The 26136-nt window shown below is 36.7% G+C and overlaps 1 protein-coding gene across 1 annotated transcript; it reads left to right on the forward strand.

Moving 5' to 3' along the window:
- Positions 1 to 16831: 16831 nt before the first annotated feature.
- On the forward strand, positions 16832 to 20179 carry LOC130733390 (very-long-chain enoyl-CoA reductase). Its single transcript, XM_057585546.1, has 5 exons — positions 16832 to 17015; positions 17403 to 17545; positions 17759 to 17798; positions 18479 to 19230; positions 19852 to 20179. The coding sequence occupies exons 2-5, from the start codon at positions 17477 to 17479 to the stop codon at positions 19918 to 19920; spliced, it is 930 nt and encodes a 309-aa protein (XP_057441529.1). The 5' UTR covers positions 16832 to 17015; positions 17403 to 17476; the 3' UTR covers positions 19921 to 20179.
- Positions 20180 to 26136: the final 5957 nt, after the last annotated feature.

A 26136-nucleotide genomic window follows, 5' to 3' on the forward strand; every position in this document is an offset into this window, starting at 1 on the left:
AAAAGGCTTTTTGGGCGGGCCGGGACGGTTTTCGGGTCTTACAATAAAAAAACCGGTTTTAACCGGTCGGGGTCGGTCTGGGTTTTGAACCGACCAGCCCGACCGATTAGGGATAAAAAAAAAATTCCTCCAGCGGCCCAGCCCATTGTGTGTGAGTGAGGGAAGGAAAAAAAAAGGCTTCAGAAACCCTAGCCCATTACCCCACCCACTAACATTTTTAACCCTCCCTCACCCTCCGAAACCCTAGCCGTCCCAATCCCAACCTCCCTGTCTCTCTCTCAACCTCTCAACTCTCATTCTCTTCTTCTCTCAACCTCTGCTCTCTCTCTCAGACCTGCCGCCGCCACCACCACCACCTTTCTCCTCCTCTTCTTCTTCAATCCAAACCCTAGCCGCCACCACCCTTCTCTTTTCAGATCCGCCGCCACCACCCTTCTCCTCCTCCTCTTCTTCTCTCCAAACTCCAAACCATAGCCGCCGCCACCCTTCCTTTTCAGATCCGCCGCCACCACCCTTCTCCTCCTTTTCTTCTTCTCTCCAAACTCCAAACCCTAGCCGCCACCACCCTTCTCTTTTCAGATCCGCCGCCACCACCCCTCCCTGCGATGCCATACTCTGTGTCGCCACCACCCTAGCCACTCACTCCACCACTGCATCTGCATGGCTTCTTGCCTTCTTCCTCCATGCTTCTCTGGTCCGTAATAGCTTGTTCATCTTCATTTTGCCTCAATCAATTCTGATATCGCAAGATGAAATGAACATGCTATTTCGCATGAGAAAAGCAATTGAAAACTTGTTCTTGACTATGTTGTTCTTGGTTAATTTGTTTGGTAATGGTTCTTCATCTTTCTGTCCTCTGCAAATGTTAGGATCCAAAATCCCAACAAGAGTCAACACAGGTAAAAGAAACAGAATACATAAATGAATTGCTTATTGATGATTGAAATAGGGACAATTACAGAGAAGGAATGACTTCCAATCCTGACCAGAGCACTGCTCCTAAGGAAGCTCAGAGCCTCCTTTCCATGACTCACACTTAGCTAAATGATTAGATAGTCTCTCAACCTCTCACCATTCCCTTTTGTAGATGGACGTTACAATTCTCCTTACTCTCTCTCTATTATGTTAGATGCCTTAACCTGGTATTCCCTTCCTGCCCCTCCTAGTGTAAACCTTCCACACTCTAGGCCCCTTGGGTCCATGATGGATTAGTGTATCCATTGGCCCATTTACAATATCAGTCCTAACAATGCCTCCCTCTAATACTTCATCCTTGTCCTCAAGGTGGAATTCTGGGAACTGGCTTTGAATTGTCAAGACATCTTCCCAGGTTGCCTCTTCAGCCTTGCCCTGCTTCCATTGAATGAGAACCTGTGGAACCTTCAAACCATGTCGAGAGATAGAACGTGTAGCTAACACTACTTCGGATTGCACTACTGGTAAAGCCTCTTCTTCTAACTGTTATGGCAATTCGGGCTCCACTTCATAGTCTCCAACAACTTTCTTCAACATGGAGATATGAAACACAGGATGTACTCGTGAACTTGCTGGTAGCTTCAATCGATACGCTACTGCTCCAATTCTTGCTTCTATGGGGTAAGGTCCATAGTAGCGCGCAACTAGCTTAGGTTGAGCTCGCGTGACCACCGAATTCTGCCGGCGAGCCCGAAGCTTGACAAACACCCATTCTCCGACAGCGAAAGACTTGTCCACTCGCTTGGTATCAGCTTGTGCCTTCATTCTTTCCTGAGCTCTTGTTAAATGAACCTTTAATTGACGCAATGCTTCATCCCTGTTTGTCAGTTCTTGCTGTACCGCGTCCACACGCGTTTCCCCAAGTGCCCATCGAACCAGAACCGGAGGTTTCCGGCCATAAACTATCTCAAAAGGTGTTTGTTGAGTCGCGGAATGAAAGGTTGTATTGAACCAATATTCAGCCGAGTGGAGCCATGTGACCCAGGACTTGGGTTGTTCAGCTGAGAAACACCGCAAGTACGTTTCTAAGCAGCGGTTCACCACCTTCGTTTGTCCATCGAATTTAGGGTGGTACGATGAACTCATCTTCAATTGTGTTCCTTGCAGGCGAAAGATCTCTTTCCAGAAGTTACTCATAAATAGAGGATCGCGGTCACTGACAATTGACACCGGGATCCCATGTAAATGCACTATTTCCTTAGCAAATAATTCAGCAATGCTTCTGGCAGAGTTGGGGTGCTTCAGCGGAATGAAATGCACATACTTAGAGAGACGGTCAATCACCACTAGGATTGCTGCGAACCCTTTTGAATTTGGAAGCCCTGTTATAAAATCCAGAGATATATCTTCCCACACATTCTCTGGGATTGGTAAAGGTTGCAGCAAGCCGGCTGGAGATGTTGCCATATACTTGTGACGTTGGCACACATCGCACGCGCGTACAAATTCCTGCACATCATGCTTCATTACCCGCCAATATAGATTCGCAGCCAAGCGGCGATAGGTGCGGAGGAAACCTGAATGCCCCCCTTGAGGTGTTGTGTGAAATTCTTGCAACATTTTGGGCACAAGTGTGGATTGCTTGGACAAGACCAGACGATCTTGGTAGAGCAAAATCCCTTGATGCAAGCGGTACCCAGAATGATCTCCTATTCCCAGGCGCAAATCTTGAATGATGCGGTTCAGCTTTGTGTCCTCTTCGATTTCTGCTGAGATTACTACTTGATCTTCCCATTGTGGGTAAGTGATAATGGCTCGCATCTCCCCTTGTTCTTCCTCTACCCTTGACAACGCATCTGCCCCACGATTCAGCTTGCCCGGTTTATACACGATGTCGAAATTATACCCTAAAAGCTTGGCTGCCCAATTCTGCTGCCCACAAGTAACCATGGTCTGATGCAGCAATTCCTTCAGACTTTTCTGATCAGTGAAAACCGTGAACTTTCTGCCCAACAAATACGGCCTCCAGTGTTGGATTGCCAGAACCACCGCCATTAACTCTTTCTCATAAGCTGATTTTGTCAAATTGCGAGGACTCAGAGCTTTGCTGTAATACGCTATTGGATGTTTATCTTGGAGCAAAATTGCCCCAATGCCTATGCCTGATGCATCACATTCCACATTGAATTCTTGACTGAAATCAGGTAAAGCTAGAACTGGGGCTTGAGTGAGCTTTCCCTTCAGTATTTCAAACGCCTCTTGAGCTTCGGGTCCCCAACTGAAAGCATCCTTCTTTGTGAGTTCAGTAAGTGGTTTAGCAATTTTCCCATAATCCCGGATGAACTAGCGGTAATACCCTGTCAATCCAAGGAAACCACGCACCCCCTTAACATTCTTAGGAACCGGCCATTGCTGCACACTAGAGACTTTATTAGGATCCACAGCCACCCCTGCTTCTGAAATAAGGTGACCCAAGTATTCTACTGATGTTTGGCCAAAACTGCACTTCTTCAAATTAGCAGTGAGACTTTGTTGCTCTAATTGTTGCAAAACCTGCTTCAGTTGTACCACGTGAGAATCCCAATCCTTGCTGTAAACGAGAATGTCATCGAAGAAGACTAACACCCCCTTGCGTAGCATAGGACGAAAAACATCATTCATAAGACTTTGGAAAGTAGAGGGCGCATTCATCAACCCGAATGGCATTACTAGGTACTCGTAATGCCCTTCGTGTGTTCTAAAAGCGGTCTTATGAATATCCTCAGCCTTCATTCGCACTTGATGATACCCGGATTTGAGGTCAAGCTTGGAGAAGTATCTTGCCCCATGCAATTCGTCCAATAACTCTTCAATTACTGGGATAGGAAATTTGTCAGGAATCGTTACCTTATTGAGGGCGCGGTAATCCACACACATCCGCCATGTTTGATCCTTCTTCTTGACCAAGATTACTGGGCTTGAGTAAGCACTAGTACTGGGTCGTATGATCCTTGAATCAAGCATCTCGCGCACCTGTTTCTCAATTTCAGCTTTCTGCATATGGGGGTATCGATAAGGTCTTACATTTACCGGTCCTTGGCCCTGCATAATAGGAATTTGATGCTCTCTGCCTCTTCTCGGAGGTAAACCCAGTTTCTCCTGAAAAACTTGAGCTGAATCCCGCAGCAATTGATTCAGTTCACGTTGCTGCTCAATTGTCAGATTCCCCATCTTGTCTACTGGACTTTTGTGCTTGTCCCCTCCTCTCAGTTCCCCCTGATTCTTTTCCCAAGGAGACTTAAGAAGTCCCTGCAAGGCTCCGCACGTTTCGTTCTCTGCTCTGAAACCGTGAAGCTTCACCCATTTATGGTCGCACCAGAAACTCATGTGCTGTGTCTGCCAGTTGACAATGGTGTTTCCAAGTGTCTTCAACCATTCAATGCCTAACACAATGTCTGGACCTCCAAGATCAAACAAATGGGGACTGCAGGTGAATTTGTACCCTGCTTCTGCGATACAGACTTCAATTCGTGGGCAACGACCTTGAATTTGTGTCCGGTATCCATCACCCATTTTCACCGTCATTGTAGGCGTTTGCGCAATTTCCCAACCCATTCTTCGAGCTAATTGAGCATCAATGAAGTTATGCGGCGCTCCGCTATCAACTAAGATTATTACCGGAACTCCATTCACCATGGCTGAAAGCTTCATCGTACGGGGCTGTTCCTTTTCCCCTCCGCTGACAAGATTCGTCAGGCACATGAGGCTCATCTCACCTTCTAACTCATCATCCCCTTCCCCTACTTCCAGAGCTAGAATGTTACCTTCTTCGAGCTCCCCATCGTCGTCTTCTAGTATCAGCACTCTCAGATTCTTATCTGGGCATTGATGCATTGGATGAAACGGCCCCCCACACTTAAAACACAAACCTTTTTGTTTTCTTTCCATCAATTGGGGATAAGTGAGATGATGGAAACCTCGATCTCTTGGCCTATGTCGCTGCGGCCCTCCGTTGTTTTTTAGCTGTTCATTTCTTGGGCCAGTTGTATTGGGCTTGGAGACTTGGGTACCCGAGTCCTTATTTCCCCGGACCAACACCCAATCAGTTCCGCTCCGACCCGATCCACTGCCAAAACCGCTCCCTCCGGTTTTCCCCGCACCTCCACCATACTGGTTTCCCCTAGCAAAACCCGGCCCGGAATCGCCTTTCACTTCCTTCTCGACGGCTCGAGCCACCACCAACAGCTTAGATCTGCTCACACCTCCCATCGCCGCCAGACTCCTCACTTTCCCTCGAATCTCCTCCTTCAAGCCGTGAAGAAAATAGCCCTGAAATTTCTTTTCAGGAAGCTTAGGGATTTGTGCCGTGAGGTATTTGAATTCAGTTATGTACTCCTCGACAGTACCCGTTTGGCGGAGCTCCGTTAATTGCTCGTAAACGTCACCATCTCCATGGCCACCGTAACGCTCCAGAAGTGCGTCACGCAATTTCTCCCACGTCAGATCCTCCTCAGCTTCCAGTAACGAATTGTAAAAATGAATCGTGGTTCCCTCCATGCTCAATTGTGCCAAGCTCACCTTGACTTCTGGAGAGGTTTCTTGGACCCTGAAGTAAACCTCGGATCTCGAGATCCACCCCGCCGGATCCTTCCCATCAAAGATCGGTAGCTCCACCTTCTTGACGGAGTGTCGGAACTCATTCAGTGCATCACTCTGCAGTGTGGGTTGTCGCGACGACCCTCCTTTGTCTCCGGTCACCTCCGGAGTCCTGCCTCTGAATGGATCTTCTGAGTTTCGATTTCCACTTTCCCCTTCATCAAGAATCTTCTTACCCATGGATTTCTCCATCATCAAGGCTAACGATGAGGGAAGATCCTTCACCGCGAGCGTCACCGCCATTAACGACGTTCGCATTTCTGCGAGCTCGTTCTCCAAGGCGTCGATCTTCGCTTCCATCTGAGCGACTGCTTGCTTTGTCTTCTTAGGTGGCATTCACCGGTTCCGGCGAAAGAGGATCCGGCAGGTCGGACCAATTTGTTAGGATCCAAAATCCCAACAAGAGTCAACACAGGTAAAAGAAACAGAATACAGAAATGAATTGCTTATTGATGATTGAAATAGGGACAATTACAGAGAAGGAATGACTTCCAATCCTGACTAGAGCACTGCTCCTAAGGAAGCTCAGAGCCTCCTTTCCATGACTCACACTTAGCTAAATGATTAGATAGTCTCTCAACCTCTCACCATTCCCTTTTGTAGATGGACGTTACAATTCTCCTTACTCTCTCTCTATTCTGTTAGATGCCTTAACCTGGTATTCCCTTCCTGCCCCTCCTAGTGTAAACCTTCCACACTCTAGGCCCCTTGGGTCCATGATGGATTAGTGTATCCATTGGCCCATTTACCCGCCCGTTACCCGACCAAACCGAAACCGATCCAAACCGACACATCACATGGTCGGTTACGGGCCCAATTTTATGTCATGCAGGTTCGGTCGGTGGACCTTTTTGGGCCCGAAACCGACCGAACCCGACCGGTGGACAACCCTAGTGAGAGGTGGTCTTGGAAAGAGAAAAAAAAAGGTAAGTAAATTTACCAAGAGACCCAGACTTTAATGCTTCTAAAAATAAAAAGGGACAAGATATTTTTGTCTAAAATGAAAAGGTGTTGGGTGCTATAATACTCCTTCATAAAACATGGTGGGTGCTATATTATATATATATTTTGGTTAATTGGAAAGATAAATTGCATCCATCAGGGATTGATCCCTGAACTTCCCTCAATCTAACCTATACGTTTCATAACTCTTACCACTTGAACTATTATTCCGCGAATGTGGGGGCAAAATATATATATAGGATGTATCTTATGAGAAAGGTGGTCTTACATGAGAAAATGAGAATAAATCACGACCTTTAGATCTAATCATGAATGGTCTGGATTAAAACATGAAGTCATGTGACTTTTTCACATGACTTTTTTAAATGATCATATGACCATTAATTTGATTTAATCTAAACCATTCATGATTAGATCTAACGGTCGTGATATATATATATATATATATATATATATATATATAATGTTAAAATATAAAAGTTTAGTGGAAGTAACTAGTACACTTTATGTATATAATGTTCAGGTTTTATGTATATAATGTTCAGGTATCTAAGACACTTATGAGGAATTAGTATATTTTATATTTATGATATTCAACGAGTACAAAGTTATTGTGGAGGGCACTTTCCCATTAGCTTGTGAATAGATTCGTCCCTCGGTGAGGAGAGTTATCATATTCATAAGGTAAGTGTAGGAAAAATTTATTATGCACAAGCTTTTGCTTGTGCTTGTCCATAGTTACACCATCTCCTTTTTACCTGCTACTGCAGGTTTAATGGTATAGTATTTTCTCTCCACGAGCTTATGGTGTGATTGCAAACCAAATGAGTGGATATCAAAATGTTTTATTTGGCCCGAAACAAATGTATAATGAACGATTTAAAAAGAAGAACAATGAAGTATGTGATGTGAGAGGTGTCATCGATTTCTTACGTAAGTTGACCTGATTTGGAAACACACTTGTAATCAGAATGGAAGGCTAGACAAGTTGCTTTGAAGTGATGGTTGCAACCGTGACAACTATTAATTGTTTGATGATGTTTTGACATTTGATGCAACATACAAGAAAAACAAGTACAAATGACCACTTGTGATTTTCTCTAGGGCTACTCATCACAATCAGACCATTATCTTTGCTGCTGCTCTAGTTTCTAATGAGCAAGAAGATACATATGTTTAGTTACTTCATAATTTGTTAGATGCAATGCACAGGAAAGTACCAGTATCAGTAATCACCAATGTTCTGAAAACCGGATCGGTCACTGAACCGGTCGAGGCACTGGTTCAAGGTTTAAAGGTTGATCCGGGGTTGAATCGTTTGTGCTTAAATAGACTTTTAAATTTCATAAATATATTTACTTCTTAAAAAACATTAATCACATGCATTATTATTATGATAAATAAAGATTTATATTAACACTCCTAGTGTAAAAAAAATTAATTGACCATTGTATTTAAGTAACTCTAAGCTGATATACAAAAAATAATAGATATTTTAATAAACAAAGAGTTTAGTTACTATACACTGACAATGTAACAAAGTTTTACACAATTATCCAATCAAAATTCATCATTTTATCATGTAATAGTTAAATTTGAATTTAAAAAAGAAAATAAAGAGATGTGATTAAATAATGGTGTAAAAATTATTATACTGTCATTGCATTATAATTAAAATCATGAATAAATTATATTTTTTAACGTATAAATAAATGGTACTTACATTTTCATATGTGACAAATCAAAAGATGATTGCTAATTAATTGTATATAATAAATTTAATAGGATGCAGCTTTTATTTCAAGCATTTAATTGGTGCAGTGGCAAGGGGTGTTATTAAATTCTCTAAGGTCATGGGTTCAATTCCTTACTAGCACATTTTTAATTGATTTTTTCTCTAAATTAATTAAACCGTCAAACCCGGTTTTCCGGGTTCTTAACCGGTTTATCGGTCCAAATACCGGTTCAATTAACATCTGGTTCCATGTGCCAACCGAACTGGCCAGCATCACGGTTTTCGGTCGGACCGGTTTGACCGGCCGGTCCGTTTTTCATAACACTGGTAATCACGGATGGATAATGAAAAATGCGATCAAAAGAGTGTTTCAAAATGCGCACCACAGGTTATGTGTGTGGCATCTTCTACGGAATGCAGTAAGCAATGCTTCTGATCCAAAATTTATTCAAATGTTTACTAGATGCATGCTATGGGATCTTGAAATTGGAAAATGGTTATTGAATGTGGGTGTGAACACAATGTGTGGGTTCATGACTTGTATGCGCGGAAGAAAATGTGGACTGCTGCACATATGCGGGGTGAATTTTTTGCAGGCTTTCGTACCACCTCCCGGTTGAGGGACTACATGCCCAAGTTGGGAAGTTTGTAGATTCATGGAACAATTTGACCGAATTTATGCAAAATTTCACTCGATATCTGAGTTATCAGCGACAAAAGGAACTTGAAGCTGATTTTGCATCTATGCACGGTGACCATATACCTCAAACACAACTGAAGAGGCTTGAAAGGTCAGCTTCCAACCATTACACAAATAACAGTTTTAGGCTTGTCTCGAAGGGTCTTCATCGGTCATTGATGCTAAGGGCGCATTGGTGGTGAGCGGGGCGGCATATTTCCCACTATGGTCTTTGCGGCGAGGCAGACCCTAATCGTAAAACATGCCTACGACATACACAGTGAAGTAAGTAGTTTACTTGCATTATGTTTAAGCATATATACACAATTAAATTGACATTTCCATTAGTTTTGACTTGTAATAGGTGTGTTGTACCATGGTATCTACCATTGTGGAAGTTGAAGTGGCTAATTGGATGACATGTTTGTTGGTACGGTCTACATGTCACAATTTAAAGTTAAACAACAAAGTCATATTTTGTGATAACAAGCACAATGTAGTGGGTAGATAAAAATCACCAATTTAACAAGAATTTATTTAACAAGCACTAATAATTACCAATTCGCCTTTCTTTATTGGGTTTAAGTGAGTCAAGTAAGTAACTAAGTATCTTTCAACATCGTTGTTCATGTTTCGTACAGTTTGTTGCACTCTGTCACCTTTTTCTTACTTTCGAGCCTGTCGAAGCACCATCTCATTTGTCTCCCGAAATGTCTCTGGAGATTTACATGCTGCTTTAGACATCCGTGATAAGTGTCATTTTTACGCATATTTTGTGATCTTTTTAGGCACTTATCTCACATGTGTGCTTCATTTATTCATCATTTAAGTCCCTAAAGTAGTAGATTTAGTAAATACTTAATTTTAATGTAGAAATCGTGTAAATATTGTGAGTTTTATGTTTAATCTTTTGTTTTTTATGTAGGTTGGAGTTTCATGAATATTTGAGCAAGAAAACCAAGTGAGGAAAGTTGGCTCAAATTTAGCTTGAGCGGACTAAAAACAGAACAGAAAAAGAAGCAAATGAAAGAGTTCGCTCAAAGTTGGCTCAAGCCACCATTTTACAGTAGATTTCCAGCATAGTTCGCTTGAGCCAACTTGAGTTAGCTTGAGCCAACTAAAGGCGGTTTTAACTACTTCAGCATGAAGAAAGGTTCGCTTGAGCCAACTTAGCTTGGCATGAGCCAACTAAGGTCGACCAGAACTCTATAAAAGGGCAGACCACGAAATTTTCAGGATCTCTTCCATTTTTCCCTCCCTAGAACATTCATAAGACGCTGGGCTTCATGGAGGAAGGGTCCCTGGGTCTAGGATTGACGGATTGAAGCTCCGGAGCGTGGTGGTGACCGCCGAAGGACCGTGACAACCCCTCGGAGGCGATGGAAAGCTTGGGAAAGCTTCTACCACCGTTGATCCTTCGCCGTTCTTCTGGGTTTCGTCTCTTCTTCCTTATCCCTTGTACATGTTGTTTCTATTTTTGTATTTAGATTATTGAAACTTGATTCTTTGATTTGTTGTAAACTCATTCATTAATGTAAATGGAGATATTTCATGTATGGTGTTTATTTCTATGCTTCATGCTTCTAACCTATCAATTGATAATCAAAAGAGCTTCACTAATTTATAAATAGATCGAGAGGTTGACATGAGTTGGTGAATGCTTAGATAAATGAAAGTAGAGCGCATATGTCTTAGGTCACAACACTGTGTTAAAGTTTTACTTTCCTTGCTTCAAGTATCGATTGATTTGCGTTAGATTTTCGAGGACTAGCATGAGATCGAGAGATAATTGTGGGTCCGGTTCAAGAGAGAAACCACTCACTGAACCAATTGTCTTAAGGTGAGAATATCTTAGGTAAGAGCAATAGAGGATTTCCACGTGACAGGTGGGGTTCAGAGTTCTAATAGGAGTTTCTGGAGTGACAACGGAGATTCGCAAGCCTAGGGTACCTTGTTTTATGATAGATAGGTTATTGAGAATGTCTTTGAGAGAGAATTTGAGCTTTAGTGTTCCTTTTGGTTTTCTAGATGGTAAGAGATTACGTCTAGGATTTCCAACTGATAGATCACCTAGGCTAGGGATAGTTAGGTGGATAGCTCTTGACATCATAAATGAAATGAACCATTACAAAAGTGTTTGAGTTGAAAGCAATTAGAGGATTAGGTGAATGCATTATAAATATGTTTTCTTCGTTGTCTCTGTAAACTTTCATTCGCTTTCTTATATTAAAAATCACAAAAACAATTATAAAACATTTTTTTATCCGCTCAGATCAATGTTTAACTGGTGGAACTAATGTTCATATAATCCCTGAGGACGATAAACTTATATCTGCTTTACTACAATTGAATCATAAGGGTTTGGTTCCAAAGCAGTACAAACAACGAGGAAAAAACCTTTATCAATCCGCCTACAATTTTCCCTTAAAGTTGAAAATCTACAAAGATCCATAGGGTCCCATGCAACCAATTGTTCATCAAGCAGCTCAACACCCTCTTTTGTTGATTTGGTCCATCTCCCCACCAGTAATGATGAGGGATTTTCAGCAAGGTCTAGAAATCTACAAACAGCAAGAATGTGATCGCATGGAATACCATGTGATTCCATCCTCATACAAGAGCATTTGAAGACAATGGTTGATTGGCACTATGAGACAATCCATTTCTTACTAGACAAAGAAAATCTTGAGACAAAGTAAATGATGCAAGTTGCCTGGGTCTTTAAATCCCAGGTTCATCAAAATATATTTCGTTCTATTCTAAAAAAAGGTAATTATGTGGTCAAACAACTTTTAACTTAAAAGTAGCTTTTAAGCTATTAAAAAAGAAAACTGACAAACAACTTCTGTCTTTTTTTAAAGCTCTTATTTTGAGCTTAAACATAAAAGTAACTTAAAAGCTGCAAAAAAGCTGGGTCAAACACTACCTAAATCACTAAAACTCTGAAACATTAGAATACTTAAAAGCAAAAAAGGGAAGGAAAAACCACCACTATGAACCATCAAACCTTCAACATTCCAATTTCACATTTTTTACATTCGTATAAATACTTATAGCATTGTCGTAGTTCTGATATTGATTTTCACTGAAGATATAATTCTCATATCAAGTCATTCATTTTAAATAAAACCGGCCAAAATCAAATCTTTTGATGGAATGAGCCACCAATAAAGTTTTTCAGATAATTAACAAGAGGAGGAGATAAGGTTTTTGGTGTCGGTGAGGACAAAAGGGGGTGAAGTGGAAGAAGAAAGGAAAGACACAAAAATAAAAATGCTACATAGAGGATAAAAAAATCTCAAACTAAGAAGAAAAGAAAATATTCCTAATGAAGGTAGATAGCCCATTGAAGGGGTGGAATCCCCCCCGGGGGGCGCTACTACTTTCTTTGATCTGATTTTTTAGGGTTTGTGTAAAATTTGAGTGGAGTCATTTGATCGTCTAGTACGTGGATCAGCTAGCAAAAGATTAGCCCGACTAAACGTGATATTTTATAGTTAGAGCTTTATGTGTGTAGTGGTTAAGTATTTATAATGAGAGTATTGTTGGCCATAGTTAAGCGATTTATATGGTGTTTATGATGATAAAAAAGGGATTAGGGCATTAAGTTTGTGTTAATTAATCATTTACATATTTCATACTAAACAATGATCAAGTTAAATGGAGGAGTTTATTATGATCACCTAAAAACTTATGTAAGGTTACACCATGCACTTTTGACCTATATTAGCAGGTTTTATAGGTTTTTTTTTTTAAAAAATATTTTTTAATTACAATAATAATAGCACTAATCACAACATATTTCTTAATCCCACCATCACCAACCTCTCTCCACTCCACCATCATCACTTGAACCCACCCACCACCATCACAACCACCGGTGAACGGCGGTGAAGTAGCCGGAGAAGAACTGAGGGTTCGAACCTCTTCTCCTCGTGGTGGGGATCATCGTGGTGGTGTTCGTTTCTTCAAAAGCCGAAGGAATCGGCCGGAAAAGCCTTTTACAGGTGACTGTGGCGGCGGCCGACGGTGTCAGAATGACGATCTGACTTGGGGGTTTGGCTGGGATCGGAAAGAGAAGGTCGCGGTGGTGATGGGTCTTTCATCTGCTTTGATCCAGATCTAGACTTCAAGTTCGCACCTTCCCCCCTTTTTTCCGTTCCAAACCCTAATTATTCAACAGGGTTCGTTCATCTCAATCTTTCATTCCTTTTTTTTCTGTTCAATTTCAATTCTTCGATTTTTGATGGATTCTTTTGTTGTTTCAGGAAGGTTGCTGCAATGGAGGTGAAGAAGAGGAATGGAGACTAGGTGGAAGAAAGGGGGTGGTGGAAAGGAGGAGGTGTGGAACAAACCCATGATGGGTTGGTTGAAATTAATTTGCTTAACCTATAGAATCAATTTTTCTATCTGGTGTTTTGCAAGAGAGAAAACTAGTGGGGAGAGGAAAGTTTTGATTTTGATTTTGGTTTTTTGAATGGGTGGTGTTTCTTCTTCTTCTTCAGCTACTGTCTCAGGGTTATTGTGGGAAAGATGATCTGGGTTGAAATTTTCGTTGAAGCCCATCCATGGCTGCATGTCGTTGCTTTGCTGGGTTTGAAGGGAAGGGATTTGGGGGATATGAAGCAACAAGTTCAGATCTAGTTGTCTCATAAGGGTGAGGAGTTGAGGTGAGATGATGAAGTGTATGTGATGATGACACTTGCATACAGTAATCACTATATTGTTTCTGGATGTTCACAGGATCTGGTGGTGATGTTTGGTGGAGAGAGAGGAGATGAAGGGGGAGAGAGAAGAGAACAAATTAAGATTAAGATAAATGTTTTTTTTTAATTAATTAAAGTAAGTGTTTAATTAAGAAAATATCTATTTTAATTTTTTTAACTTGGTGTAACTGTACACAAGTTTTTAGGTGATCATAATAAATTTTCCCAAGTTAAATATATGCATAAATTGTCTTTCCTCCCTTATCAGACCTCCCCCTCCCACACACACACACACAAAACGACTTCTTAAAGCATTAAGTGAAAAATTAACTTCACAGTTTATTAGACATCTACTATTCTACTGATCTACATACATGATCACAAAGTCAAATGTTATTTTTTTAATCATTAATCATAATCCCTCACTTTTTCACTAAAGTGAACTTTTTATTTAAATGAGGTCAGAACCATTTGATACACTTTTTGTAAAAAAATCCAATCCCTTCCCGACTAGTCGACTACCTCCCTCAAACGAATCAGTTATTAAAATCAGAGCCAACAACATGACAAAGAGGTGTATTGATTTTTTTTCTTAGAAAAAATTTGTGCTTATTTATTGGGCCAATGATTTGGCTGAGTTTGTCCAACAATTAATTGCCTTTGATTGGACCCAAAAAAATGTTAAATTTAACACCCACACCCACAATTTTCCAACCCACTTAATTTTCTAAAATCCGATTATACCCTCCACTTCAAAACCCACTTTCCACTTCTAACTTCTTACCCCACTTTTCATCTTCTTCATCCCCTTTTAAGTTTTCGGGAATTAAAACTCGGAAATTTTCGGGATATAAATCTCGGAACCCAAAGAAATTGAATGTGTTTGTGTCCCGGGATATAAATCTCGGAACCTTCTGGGAAATAAATCCTGGGACGCATAAACATTTGAATATTGAACTTTAATTTCGGGAATTTGAACTCAAAAGTTTTCGGGATATAAATCCCGGAACACAAAGTTTGAATTTTGAATTTTAGTTCCGAGATATAGAGCCTGGGAGCTTCTGGGATATAGAACCCGGAAGTTTCTAGGACTTAAATTTTTGAAATGCTGCTCAACAGCGGTTACAAGATTACAAATCCCGGAATCTATTTAATTTTAAGAGCATTTTGAACAACTACTATTTTAAAGTGGAGTGTTAAATTGGTTGATTGGGATGCCAAATTTAACACCCAAAAAAATTGGCTTGGTTGAAAATTGACATAACCGGTAGAACTTGGTGCAACCCAAATTGGTCTAACATGCCTTCACATTTTCCATTTCTAGCTTTGCTCTCAAACTCAAAGTTAGTTAATATGGTAAAAAATAGTTAATATAGCATGGGATGTGAGTTGTTTTCACTTTTCAGTGTTATACCTTTATTGCATTGTTTAGTACTCCTTCCGGTCCTATTTATAAGCATGAAAGAGAAGAAAAATCTTGGTCCTTTTTATAAGAACCAAATGACAGTTTGAGCTATATTAATTAATTTTTTTCAATGATGCCCTTATTAATTCTAACTTGTAAAATGTGTCTCATTAATTATTCTCTCTCTTTCCCACTTTCCAACACTAATAACAAAGGGTAATTTTGAAAGTTTATTTTGATTTAAGACAAATTTAATGCATTTTATCTAGTTTAACTACATTTCTTAAATTATGTGAATTTTTTTTTTGTTGCTTATAAATAGGACTGGAGGGAGTAAAATTAAGGATGGGTTCAGTCTTCACTGCACACTTTCTTAGTTTCTCTCTCTAAAAATATAAGTGAGTCATGTGGGTTAGGCTGTTTGCAGTTGTTGTAGGTAAACAAGATGCACAAAATAAATGAAAAAAATGGTCAACAATGCACAAAATAATTACGGGGAAGAGTCCTTCTACTCCTTATTTGAATCAGACACGGGTAAGCACAAGGTTGGTAGTGGTTAGTAGTCAATTAAATGCATTTCCATTTCATCGCTCAACTACTAATTTAAGTATTTAACACAACAAGGAATGGGCTGACAGCAAAAAAGAGAGGGTCCATTATCATCCCACATGATTGGATTCTCTATGTTAGTTCTCTCTCTCATATTGTAAAAGAAAATGTGGCATAGAATGATAGAAGTAATTATAATATAGTAATACTTATTATTACTTATATAAAATAACTCTAAAAAAATCCTTGAAAAAATTTGGGTTCAATCACTCTATTTATAGATGGATCAATAATATTTAAGATTTTTTAGCCCACTTATCTTAAATATCATTAGTTCACCTAAGATTAAGATAATTTCACCTAAGTTTTTCTAGGGTCATTTAATCACATTTTATTCCTTTTTACTATAGTTAATATAAGATTTTTGTACCCAAAAAAAAGTTAATATAAGATTTGACCTTTTCATATTTTTTTTAGCAAATTTAGTCTCCTAATTTTTTTATTCCAAGTAATACTTTTCATTTTTACATAATATTATTAAATGCTCATCTTTTACTTATAACTTTTACAATTTTTTTTAAAGAATAACTTTTACAAACTGAATCAATTAAAATAATGTTTGTATCTCAGTTGATTTTAAATGTGAAACATGTTACTTTTACTGAATATCCAGATAGCTTTCACGTTTTAACATTGATATATGCCATTTCGAAATAAATAAAAATAACATTAATATGTGTGTTTTACATTTTTTGCATCGAAGTAAGGGAAAATGTTATTGTAATGTGTTATCAAACATCAAACATGCTCTAAATCTGTAAAAAAAAAAAAAAAAACTCCAAATCATTTAAAATCCTTTTTAAAAATAAACTTTCAACCAAAAAGTAAAATTTACATGAAAAAAAACTCAAATTTCTTAATTTCTCTAATTCAAACCTTAATATCACATTCTACAAAATCTTCTAAATTTATCAAGTTTTTTAACTAAACTTCTAGCTTTCAAATTTCTAAAATCATTTCATTTTTCAAATTTATTACATACTCATCAAATATTAGCATAGCAAAGGATCTTACATAGAAGACAATTGATGATAGAGTTAAATTTCCTTAACTAGAAATACAATGATTTGATGAATTTGGAAAAGAAAGACCAAAATTATTCACAATCTAATAAATCTACATTGGTTTGGCATGGTGTGTTGTTATAGATGATCAGCACAAATGGTTAGTTGTCCTACCCTAACTGTATCCAATTAATGTTGCATATGCATGGCCACATCTTCTACTGACTATGCCATTTATTTATCCTTCCTTTCTTCCCATCCTCAACTAAATAAATATTGAAATTTTCATAACCCCCATTTTCATTTGTGTCTATGATTATGAGGAACTAGCAAACACAGACCCAACTCTCTTCCACCAATTCAGGTAATTTCCTATTCTATCTTCTTCTTTGTTCAATTGGGTCATTGAAATTTGATTTTCTATCTTCATTTTTGTTGTACTGTGCATAAAAATCAAACCTTTTTGGATTCGGTTTGAATGGCCTCACACTCCTTGTTATCATCGAATCCCAATTTTTTTGTCAAAGTTCGCAACTTTCTTCTCATACACCAGTACTCACTTATAAAAGCTTTGAACTTGCCATTTGCTGCTTAGAAGATTTGATTTTTGAAAGTTCTGCTATTTTTCATGATTGTGAATTTGATATCTTCATGTGAAAATTATGCTCCTTGCATTGTAATTTTGGCTACTGATTGATATTATGTATGTGGTGTTTGATATGAATCTTGGTTTTTTTGGGGGGTGTTTCAGCTCTTCTGTCAGATCTTGCATCGCAAAGTGTTGCTGACAGTGTTTGGTGAAGTGGGTCTGTTTCGGTTTTGAAGATGAAGGTCACTTTGGTTTCTAGGAGTGGAAGGGAAATTGTTAAAGGTGGCATTGGGCTCAGTGATTCTGTATGTCTTTTCTAAATTTCTGATTTTTTTTTCTTTAACATGTTTTTATATATGTTGTTATCAAAAGGGTAGTTTTGATTTCTCAGCTTAGTTTCCGAGAGTGGGATTTTATTGACGCAGTTCTGAATTTTTCCCGTTAGTGAATCTTTTGAATTGGGAAATTAGAGCTTTGTTTTCAAGGGTAATGATTTTTCCATTGTTTCTTTGTCATAGGCTACTGTAGCAGATCTGCAGGAGGCAATTCATAAGAGAAGTAAGTGACCGTCTGATTTTGCTCTACGATTTTTATGTATAACTTACGTATGTTTAAGCAATGTATGAGTAGAAAACTTAGATCCAGTTGGTCTCAGACTTATATCTTGATGGTCTAAGATAATTCTAGATAAGGTTTTAGTTATTTTTGTGATGGAATTTATGTTGTATACTATGTGATGATAATTGATAACTGCATCATGGATTTTAGTACCATTTATTAGATATGCATGGCCTTTAAATGGCTGCTCATCCATACCTAGATTAGGTTGTTAAGCTTGAAAATGAAATATTAGAATGAAACTTACAGCAAGGCTAATGCAAGCTAACCGAATTCTTGTTGGGTTGGTGAACTATAAAAGAATTATGGGTGATAATACTAATTCATTTATTGCATCTGACTCCTGCTGGCTGCTACTAATTTATTGCTTCGTTCTTCCATCTTAGTACGGATAGTACCTACCTTGTAAGAAAAATCATGCTTGTCTGTAAATGTTTCTCAGTCCCTAGGAAACGTTGATTTCATAGATCACTAATAGCATGTTTGGATCAGCTTAACTTTTCTCAGAATCAATTCTGAAAGCCAGAAGCTTCTTACCAGAATTGATTTTGGCTATATAATCAAATGTAGAAATATTTCCAAACACGCGCTAAAATGATTTGTATGTTTCATTTCAACAGCCAAGAAGCACCCATCAAGGCAGCGGTTGACACTTCCTGTCCAACCAGGATCAAAGGAGAAGCCTGTTGTTCTTAACTACAAAAAAAATCTGAAAGACTACACAGATGGAAATTCAGAAACCTTAACTCTAGTATTCAAGGACTTAGGCCCACAAGTTTCTTATCGGACACTTTTCTTCTTTGAGTATTTGGGGCCTTTGCTTCTCTATCCAGTATTCTATTACTTCCCTGTCTACCAGTACTTTGGCTACAAAAGTGAACGTGTCATCCGCCCGGTGCAGACATATGCCATGTACTATTGGTGTTTCCACTACGCCAAACGAATTCTGGAAACATTTTTCGTGCATCGCTTCAGCCATGCAACCTCACCCCTTTCCAATGTTTTTCGCAACTGTGCTTATTATTGGACCTTTGGCTCATACATTGCTTATTATGTGAACCATCCTCTATATACCCCTGTAAGTGACCTCCAAATAAAGATTGGGTTTGGATTTGGAATACTCTGTCAAGTTGCAAATTTCTATTGCCATATTATACTGAGGAGTCTTCGTGGACCTGGGGGAGAAGGTGGATATCAAATCCCGCGCGGCTTTCTGTTCAATATTGTTACTTGTGCAAATTACACAACTGAGATCTATCAATGGCTGGGCTTCAACATTGCAACGCAAACTGTTGCTGGTTATATCTTTCTCGCCGTTGCTACTTTTATCATGACCAATTGGGCTTTGGCAAAGCACAGGCGTTTGAAGAAGGTTCGTCTCCTTACCTTTTATTCTGCAGCTCACTAATTTAGTTTACAACCTAGTGAAAATATTCTGTTAAAGGATATATAAACCTACCTTCATAAACATAAATAATAGTTTTAAGTGCACTTTTGACTGAACTGTTTGATTTTAGATTTTGAGGATTTTGAAATGTTTAGAGCTAACTTGATAGTTTGACTCCATCATGATGTTACTTCCTTCCTTCTGCTGCGACATTGCACTTACTTTACCTTACTTTACTTAAGTCTGATCCCACTGAGTGAGGTTGGCTATCTGGGTCAATTAATCCATATTAAAGAAAAGGCCAGTTTTTCGTTGTTGACTGCCGCAAGCCTAACACAACATTCCTCATTTATCTGGGTTTAAGACCGGCTATGACATATGATTGAAAAATACTGCCCCAGGAGTCTGATGTTTATTGTTTGGCTATGCTAGATCACTAAATTTGGTACTTGTTTTGTTTGGATAAATTTATCAGTTGTACTGAAGGATGAAACCCTATGAAATTACAAATACTATCTATTATGTGAATCAATACTGTTAGTCTATCTTCTCTCTTCTCTACCACATAATAGTGAATATTGTATCTTATTTGTGATGTATCTGCAGTTATTTGATGGAAAGGAAGGGAGACCAAGGTATCCTCGTCGATGGGTAATATTGCCGCCATTTCTGTAGAAGCCTAAGGCACTGATGAGGTCACCACTCTGCAGTGTTCTGAGATTTAGAATTGTAGCTTATTGAACTTTTGGTGATCTAGTCCTGTCAGATAAAAAAAAATTCTTCCAATGCTATTGACTATGAAGTTGATTTCCAAGTTGTTGAAGCAGCATTTTGTAGGATACTTGTATTCATTTCTAAATTATCAAACTGGGGATACTTGTTTCTTCTGAATCTTCATCTTGTGTTAGTCATATTTAATGTTTCTGTTTTATTATGATTGGCTTCGTCGTTTACTGTCTGCATTATTTCATTTGCTATTGTTTTAGACTATGGAGTTCAATTTCTAGCCCTTACACAGTAATACTAATTACTAAGACTTTGAAATTGGTGTTTTTCCCCATTAAGATTCTTATTTGGAAGCCTCTTTGGGCATTGTTAATTCATCTAGTCAAGATAGTAGGACAAAGCTCTTTGTATCAGTTTTCTCGATCAGTAAATCACCATTCAGATCCCTTAAACTTCACTGTTTTTTAACTTAGTGTTTGTTTGGTTATCAGCATTATGCTATGAAAAATGACTTTTATCCAATCTTTGCCTTTGCTTCCTTTAACTTTTTTCAATGCTGCAAAAATGTTATCCTGCTCTTCAACGTGTATTCAAATACATCCTCGGTCCGAGCCCCAAACTCTGCCAAAACTAGATCAAGTCTTTCATGCGTCCATGAACTATTTTTGTTCTCCTTTACATTAATCCATACTGAGATGGGTGAGCCTCAACGGAATGGTAAAGTTGCTGCTATGTAAGTTTCTGGACACAAGTTCAGCAATGGAATTAGTCTCCCATCCTGGACCTTGTGTATAATAGGAGCTCGTGTATAGCTTTGTAGCACTGGGTTTGCCATTTTACATTAATCTATATTAAAAGGAGATAATTTGGGTACTAGCATAAAGAATCAAGAGATGGTGAAGGGGACTATTTTTCTGGAAATATTTGTTTGAGGTGTTAATTTATTTATTTTGTGAATTTTCATAAATCATTTAATCCACGTGTATATTTTGAATTAATAACAAAATAATTATGAGAATTGTTCATTAATAAACAGTGTTTTGATTTCAATTGCATAAAATATTTAGAATAGTCCATAGTAAATACATGTTTTAGAAAATAGATTTTTGTCCCAAAATGATAGCTTAAGTGGTAAGAGCTATGGTACATGAGGGTTGGGTAGGGGAGGTCGAATGATCAATCCCTCGACGGTGCAACTTATCTTTCCAATGTACCAAGAAAAAATGGAAAAGGAATTTTTACTAAAATATTAATACGAGGTATCAGACCTGGATTTAGTGTTAATAAACTTGTGGGTTATTGACTCGGTTAAGATACTAGGTCAATAGGTCAGTGGTCGAATTTGTGAGTCACTAGTTGAACCGTTGAATCAATGTATAATAAAAGTTTCTAAAATAATCATAATACAACCTAATATTTAACAAATTACTAACAATTTAGAATTATCTTCATTACACTGCAGCTTGTACTAATGCAACTAAAAGAGTTCGCTCAACTAATAGAATGTGCAACGTTTTCTACAAGACAAGCCTAGAAGTATATAATATGGAAAAGTAAGCCCAACAAAATTATTTTAATAAAGTACGATCATTGAAATATGTATAAAATGGTAGTCTAATTACTAGCCATGTTATTGGGTATTGATGCTTAAATTGTCCAAGCAAAAGCTCAAAAATCTATATATATTAGAAAAGAACAACTTCTAGCATGACGTGTCGCTCTCACAGGCCAAGTTAGTGACGTGTCGCTCCCAGATTAATTCTCACATAATATTTTACATGTAAGCTCTTTCTACTTGGCCCCACTTGCCACATGTGCCCTGATTTTTACTTACCTTATTTCTCCTTAATAAAAAAATACATTTTTAAATTTTAGATTTAATTAGGATTTAGGTTTTTTATTTCTTGATTTTATCTTAATTTATTTTTGATTTATTTTTAGAGTATTAATTAATTTTTATGGTATTTTTATTGAATTTTCGGATTTTTAATTAATTCCGAATTTTATGAGTTTTTATTGTGATTTGCTAGATTTTGATAGTTTTTATCTATTTTTATTTAGTACATTTTTAAATTTTAGATTTGATTAGGGTTTATGTTGTTTATTTTTGTTTTTTATCTTAATTTATATTATTATTTATTTTTAGAGTATTAATTATTTTTTATGGTATTTTTATTGAATTTTCGGATTTTTAATTAATTTCGGATTTTATGAGTTTTATTGTGATTTGCTAGATTTTGATAGTTTTTATCTATATTTATTTAGAACATTTTTAAATTTTATATATATTAGAAAAGAACAACTTCTAGCATGACGTGTCGCTCTCACATGCCAAGTTAGTGACGTGTCGCTCCCAGATTAATTCTCACCTAATATTTTACATGTAAGCTTTTTCTCCTTGGCCCCACTTGCCACATGTGCCCTGATTTTTACTTACCTTATTTCTCCTTAATAAAAAAATACATTTTTAAATTTTAGATTTGATTAGGATTTAGGTTTTTATTTCTTGATTTTATCTTAATTTATTTTTGATTTATTTTTAGAGTATTAATTAATTTTTATGGTATTTTTATTGAATTTTCGGATTTTTAATTAATTCCGGATTTTATGAGTTTTTATTGTGATTTGCTAGATTTTGATAGTTTTTATCTATTTTTATTTAGTACATTTTTAAATTTTAGATTTGATTAGGGTTTATGTTGTTTATTTTTGTATTTTATCTTAATTTATATTATTATTTATTTTTAGAGTATTAATTATTTTTTATGGTATTTTTATTGAGTTTTCGGATTTTTAATTAATTTCGGATTTTATGAGTTTTTATTGTGATTTGCTAGATTTTGATAGTTTTTATCTATATTTATTTAGAACATTTTTAAATTTTATATATATTAGAAAAGAACAACTTCTAGCATGACGTGTCGCTCTCACATGTCAAGTTAATGACGTGTCGCTCCCAGATTGATTCTCACATAATATTTTACATGTAAGCTATTTCTCCTTGGCCCCACTTGCCACATGTGCCCTGATTTTTCCTTACCTTATTTCTCCTTAATAAAAAAAATACATTTTTAAATTTTAGATTTGATTAGGATTTAGGTTTTTTATTTCTTGATTTTATCTTAATTTATTTTTGATTTATTTTTAGAGTATTAATTAATTTTATGGTATTTTTATTGAATTTTCGGATTTTTAATTAATTCCGGATTTTATGAGTTTTTATTGTGATTTGCTAGATTTTGATAGTTTTTATCTATTTTTATTTAGTACATTTTTAAATTTTAGATTTGATTAGGATTTATGTTGTTTATTTCTGTATTTTATCTTAATTTATATTATTATTTATTTTTTTATGGTATTTTTATTGAATTTTCGGATTTTTAATTAATTCCTGATTTTATGAGTTTTTATTGTGATTTGCTAGATTTTGATAGTTTTTATCTATATTTATTTGGTACATTTTTTAATTTTAGATTTGATTAGGATTTATGCTGTTTATTTCATGATTTTATCTTAATATAAAATCTGTGATAAGTGATTTAAATCAATAATACATCCCATCAGCAAAAACCCTCTTAAAACTCTGCCTACCTCCACTATCTCCTCCATGGAATTCATCTCCTCCATGCAATTTTCATCTCATCTCTCAACTGAACGGAACCACCCCCACAAAATCGTCTCATCTCTCAACGGAACCACTTTGCCATCGACTTGCAATCGCATCCCTCCGATTTGCTGCCTTGGACTGATTGGGAAGGTTGCAGATGGAGGTTTCAAATTATTTTCTTCATTTGCTTGCATAATATGTTATGGTTTTTTTCAATTTTATTTTACTTTACCTTTAACTTTCATTCACTTATGTTTGACTTCAAGGTCAATTTCGTTCATCACTTGCCATGCTAATTTCAAATTCTTTTCTTCAGGTTTTCTTTATAGATATTCCACCAAAAGAGATTCTTTGAAAGCCATGGATGGTGAGTCCATTTTATATTCTATATGGAATTTTGCAATATTTTGATTTGTTTTTTATGTTTTTTTATTCTCCTTTGTATGTGATTCTACATGAAATATTTTATTCTATTTTAGAGTTATTTTTAGAGTATAAATCAAATAGGATTTAGGTTGTTTATTTTTATCTTAAATTAATTAATACTCTAAAAAAAATCCGAATTTTTATCGTATTTTTATTAAATATTTTTTAAATATTTTGTTTTGTTTTTATTGTCAATTTGTTAGATAGCCTCTCTTATGTTGTGCTATTTTATCTTGAAACCTGAATTTTAAAAGATTTTCCCTAATTATCTAAGATTTAAATAAATTATATTTTGAAAGAAGATTTACTACTACTCCTTACTAAATTTATAATGATGGCTTCGACTCCCCTCTTTGTCACGTTCCATGACTCAATTGGAGAGCTGGCCGGAAAAAGTGGTGAGCATTCTCCCTTTTCCTCTACAAATTCCTTCGTTGCATAGTTTTATTTATGTCTAATCTTATTTTGACTCGGGTTATAGGTGATGGTTCCGCCAATCTACCTACGCGTGTTGCTCCAAAATCAGTTTCTTGATATAATATTGTAGGTTGAAATGATTTTCTTGATCTAAGACATATTATGATTTGTTTTCTCAGACCATCTAAGGAATGAAGAATGCAGGAGATTTCAAAAAAAAAATAGAGAAGAATTGTTGAAGTACATTAAAGGCTCGAGATAGAGTTTGGGAAGGAAAAGCATGTGGCTTAATGCTTTTAATTTCTGAGGTAGGAGAATGAATCCTTTTAGTTAAAAGTTCTTTATGTCTAGCATTTGATTCATAAGATTAATGTATTGGTTTGAAGCTACATATGTGCCTGTTTTTAATTTTATTCTTTATGTGTTTTGGTTGGTTCAATTAGGCTAATTTGAATCAAATGCCTTAAAGAAATCAAGGCACTACTTGAAATAAGGTATGAGAAGCTAGAAGAAGGAAATGAGTTGTAGGCAGGAGAATAGAGAGACAGAGAGAGAGGAGGGTGATTGCACACAAAGAATGCTAATGAAGTGGATATGTTACTTTCAAACAAAAGCTATATTGGATAAGATTTGAAAAATAATTTAAAGAAATTTTAAAATTATTTTCCAAGAACTCCTATGCCATTTTGTTATAGCCTTGCTAAACTATTCAACTAGGTTCTCTAATGCTTTGTTTGATATGGTAGTGAAAGAGAAGAGAGAAATAGAGGAGAGAGAGAGATAAGAGTTAGTGTGTTTGATTGGCAAGGGATGAGAGATAAAGGGGCAGATTTTGTGGGTCCAATGTATTTTTTCAATCTTCTCATTTTGAGTAGACATAGAACAAAGTTTGATCAATTTTTTTAGCTTTCCAATTATAATCTTATTAATTTTTTTGGTTATTGGGAGGGAGTAATCTTATTAATTTATTAAGCCTATCATTGTTTTTATATTTTGATATTTTTATTTTTATTTAAATGTCGATTCATGGCAAACTAATTCCCTCTCTTATTCTCTATTTAACCCAACGATGAGAGAGAATCTACGTCATTCTTTCTCTACTATCACAGCTCTCATACAAACAACTTATATAATTTACTCTATACCACACGTATTTCTCTATACTCATCACATTTTGTTATATTTTTTATTAATGTCAACTCCAACAATCAATTTGCCGTGCAACGCACGGGTAAAAAACACTAGGGGATAAACAAGGGGTAGTTTCAAACTCCAAGCGCAATGTTGTCTACCAAGAAGTTTTTGAGAACATATGAGTGGTTAGAAGACTACTAAATAAAATACAAAATAATAATAATTTTAAAAGCTTTACATCAATTAAACATTATATTAAACTTAAACTCCTTCAAGGAACTTCTAATATTTGCTTAATCAGTGACAAATCTCAAATTGAGTTGGGTGATGACGTTTGTTTTTGAGTATCAGGGGCGTATCTAGGTAGGGGTAGACAGGGGCCATCGCCTCCCCCCCCAATTTTTTTGAAATGTTCACCGACTATAGGTATTTTTATATAGAAGATGTTATAACATTTTGTGATGTTCATCAAGTTGAAGTTCATGACATGAAAGCTCATTATTTTATGGGTAATGGTCGTCATAAGAAACAAAATGGAGATCAGGAGCATCATTATAGGATATATGTATTTTATTTTGCAA

Source organism: Lotus japonicus, chromosome 1, assembly GCF_012489685.1.
Source record: "Lotus japonicus ecotype B-129 chromosome 1, LjGifu_v1.2".
Lineage (NCBI taxonomy): Eukaryota > Viridiplantae > Streptophyta > Magnoliopsida > Fabales > Fabaceae > Lotus > Lotus japonicus.

Bases quoted from the DNA above. Each gene is read 5' to 3' on its own strand.
- LOC130733390 (XM_057585546.1), top strand. From the start codon at position 17,477: ATGAAGGTCACTTTGGTTTCTAGGAGTGGAAGGGAAATTGTTAAAGGT. The intron at 17,546-17,758 runs GTATGTCTTTTC...TCTTTGTCATAG, and splicing joins GCATTGGGCTCAGTGATTCT to GCTACTGTAGCAGATCTGCA. The intron at 17,799-18,478 runs GTAAGTGACCGT...TCATTTCAACAG, and splicing joins GGAGGCAATTCATAAGAGAA to CCAAGAAGCACCCATCAAGG.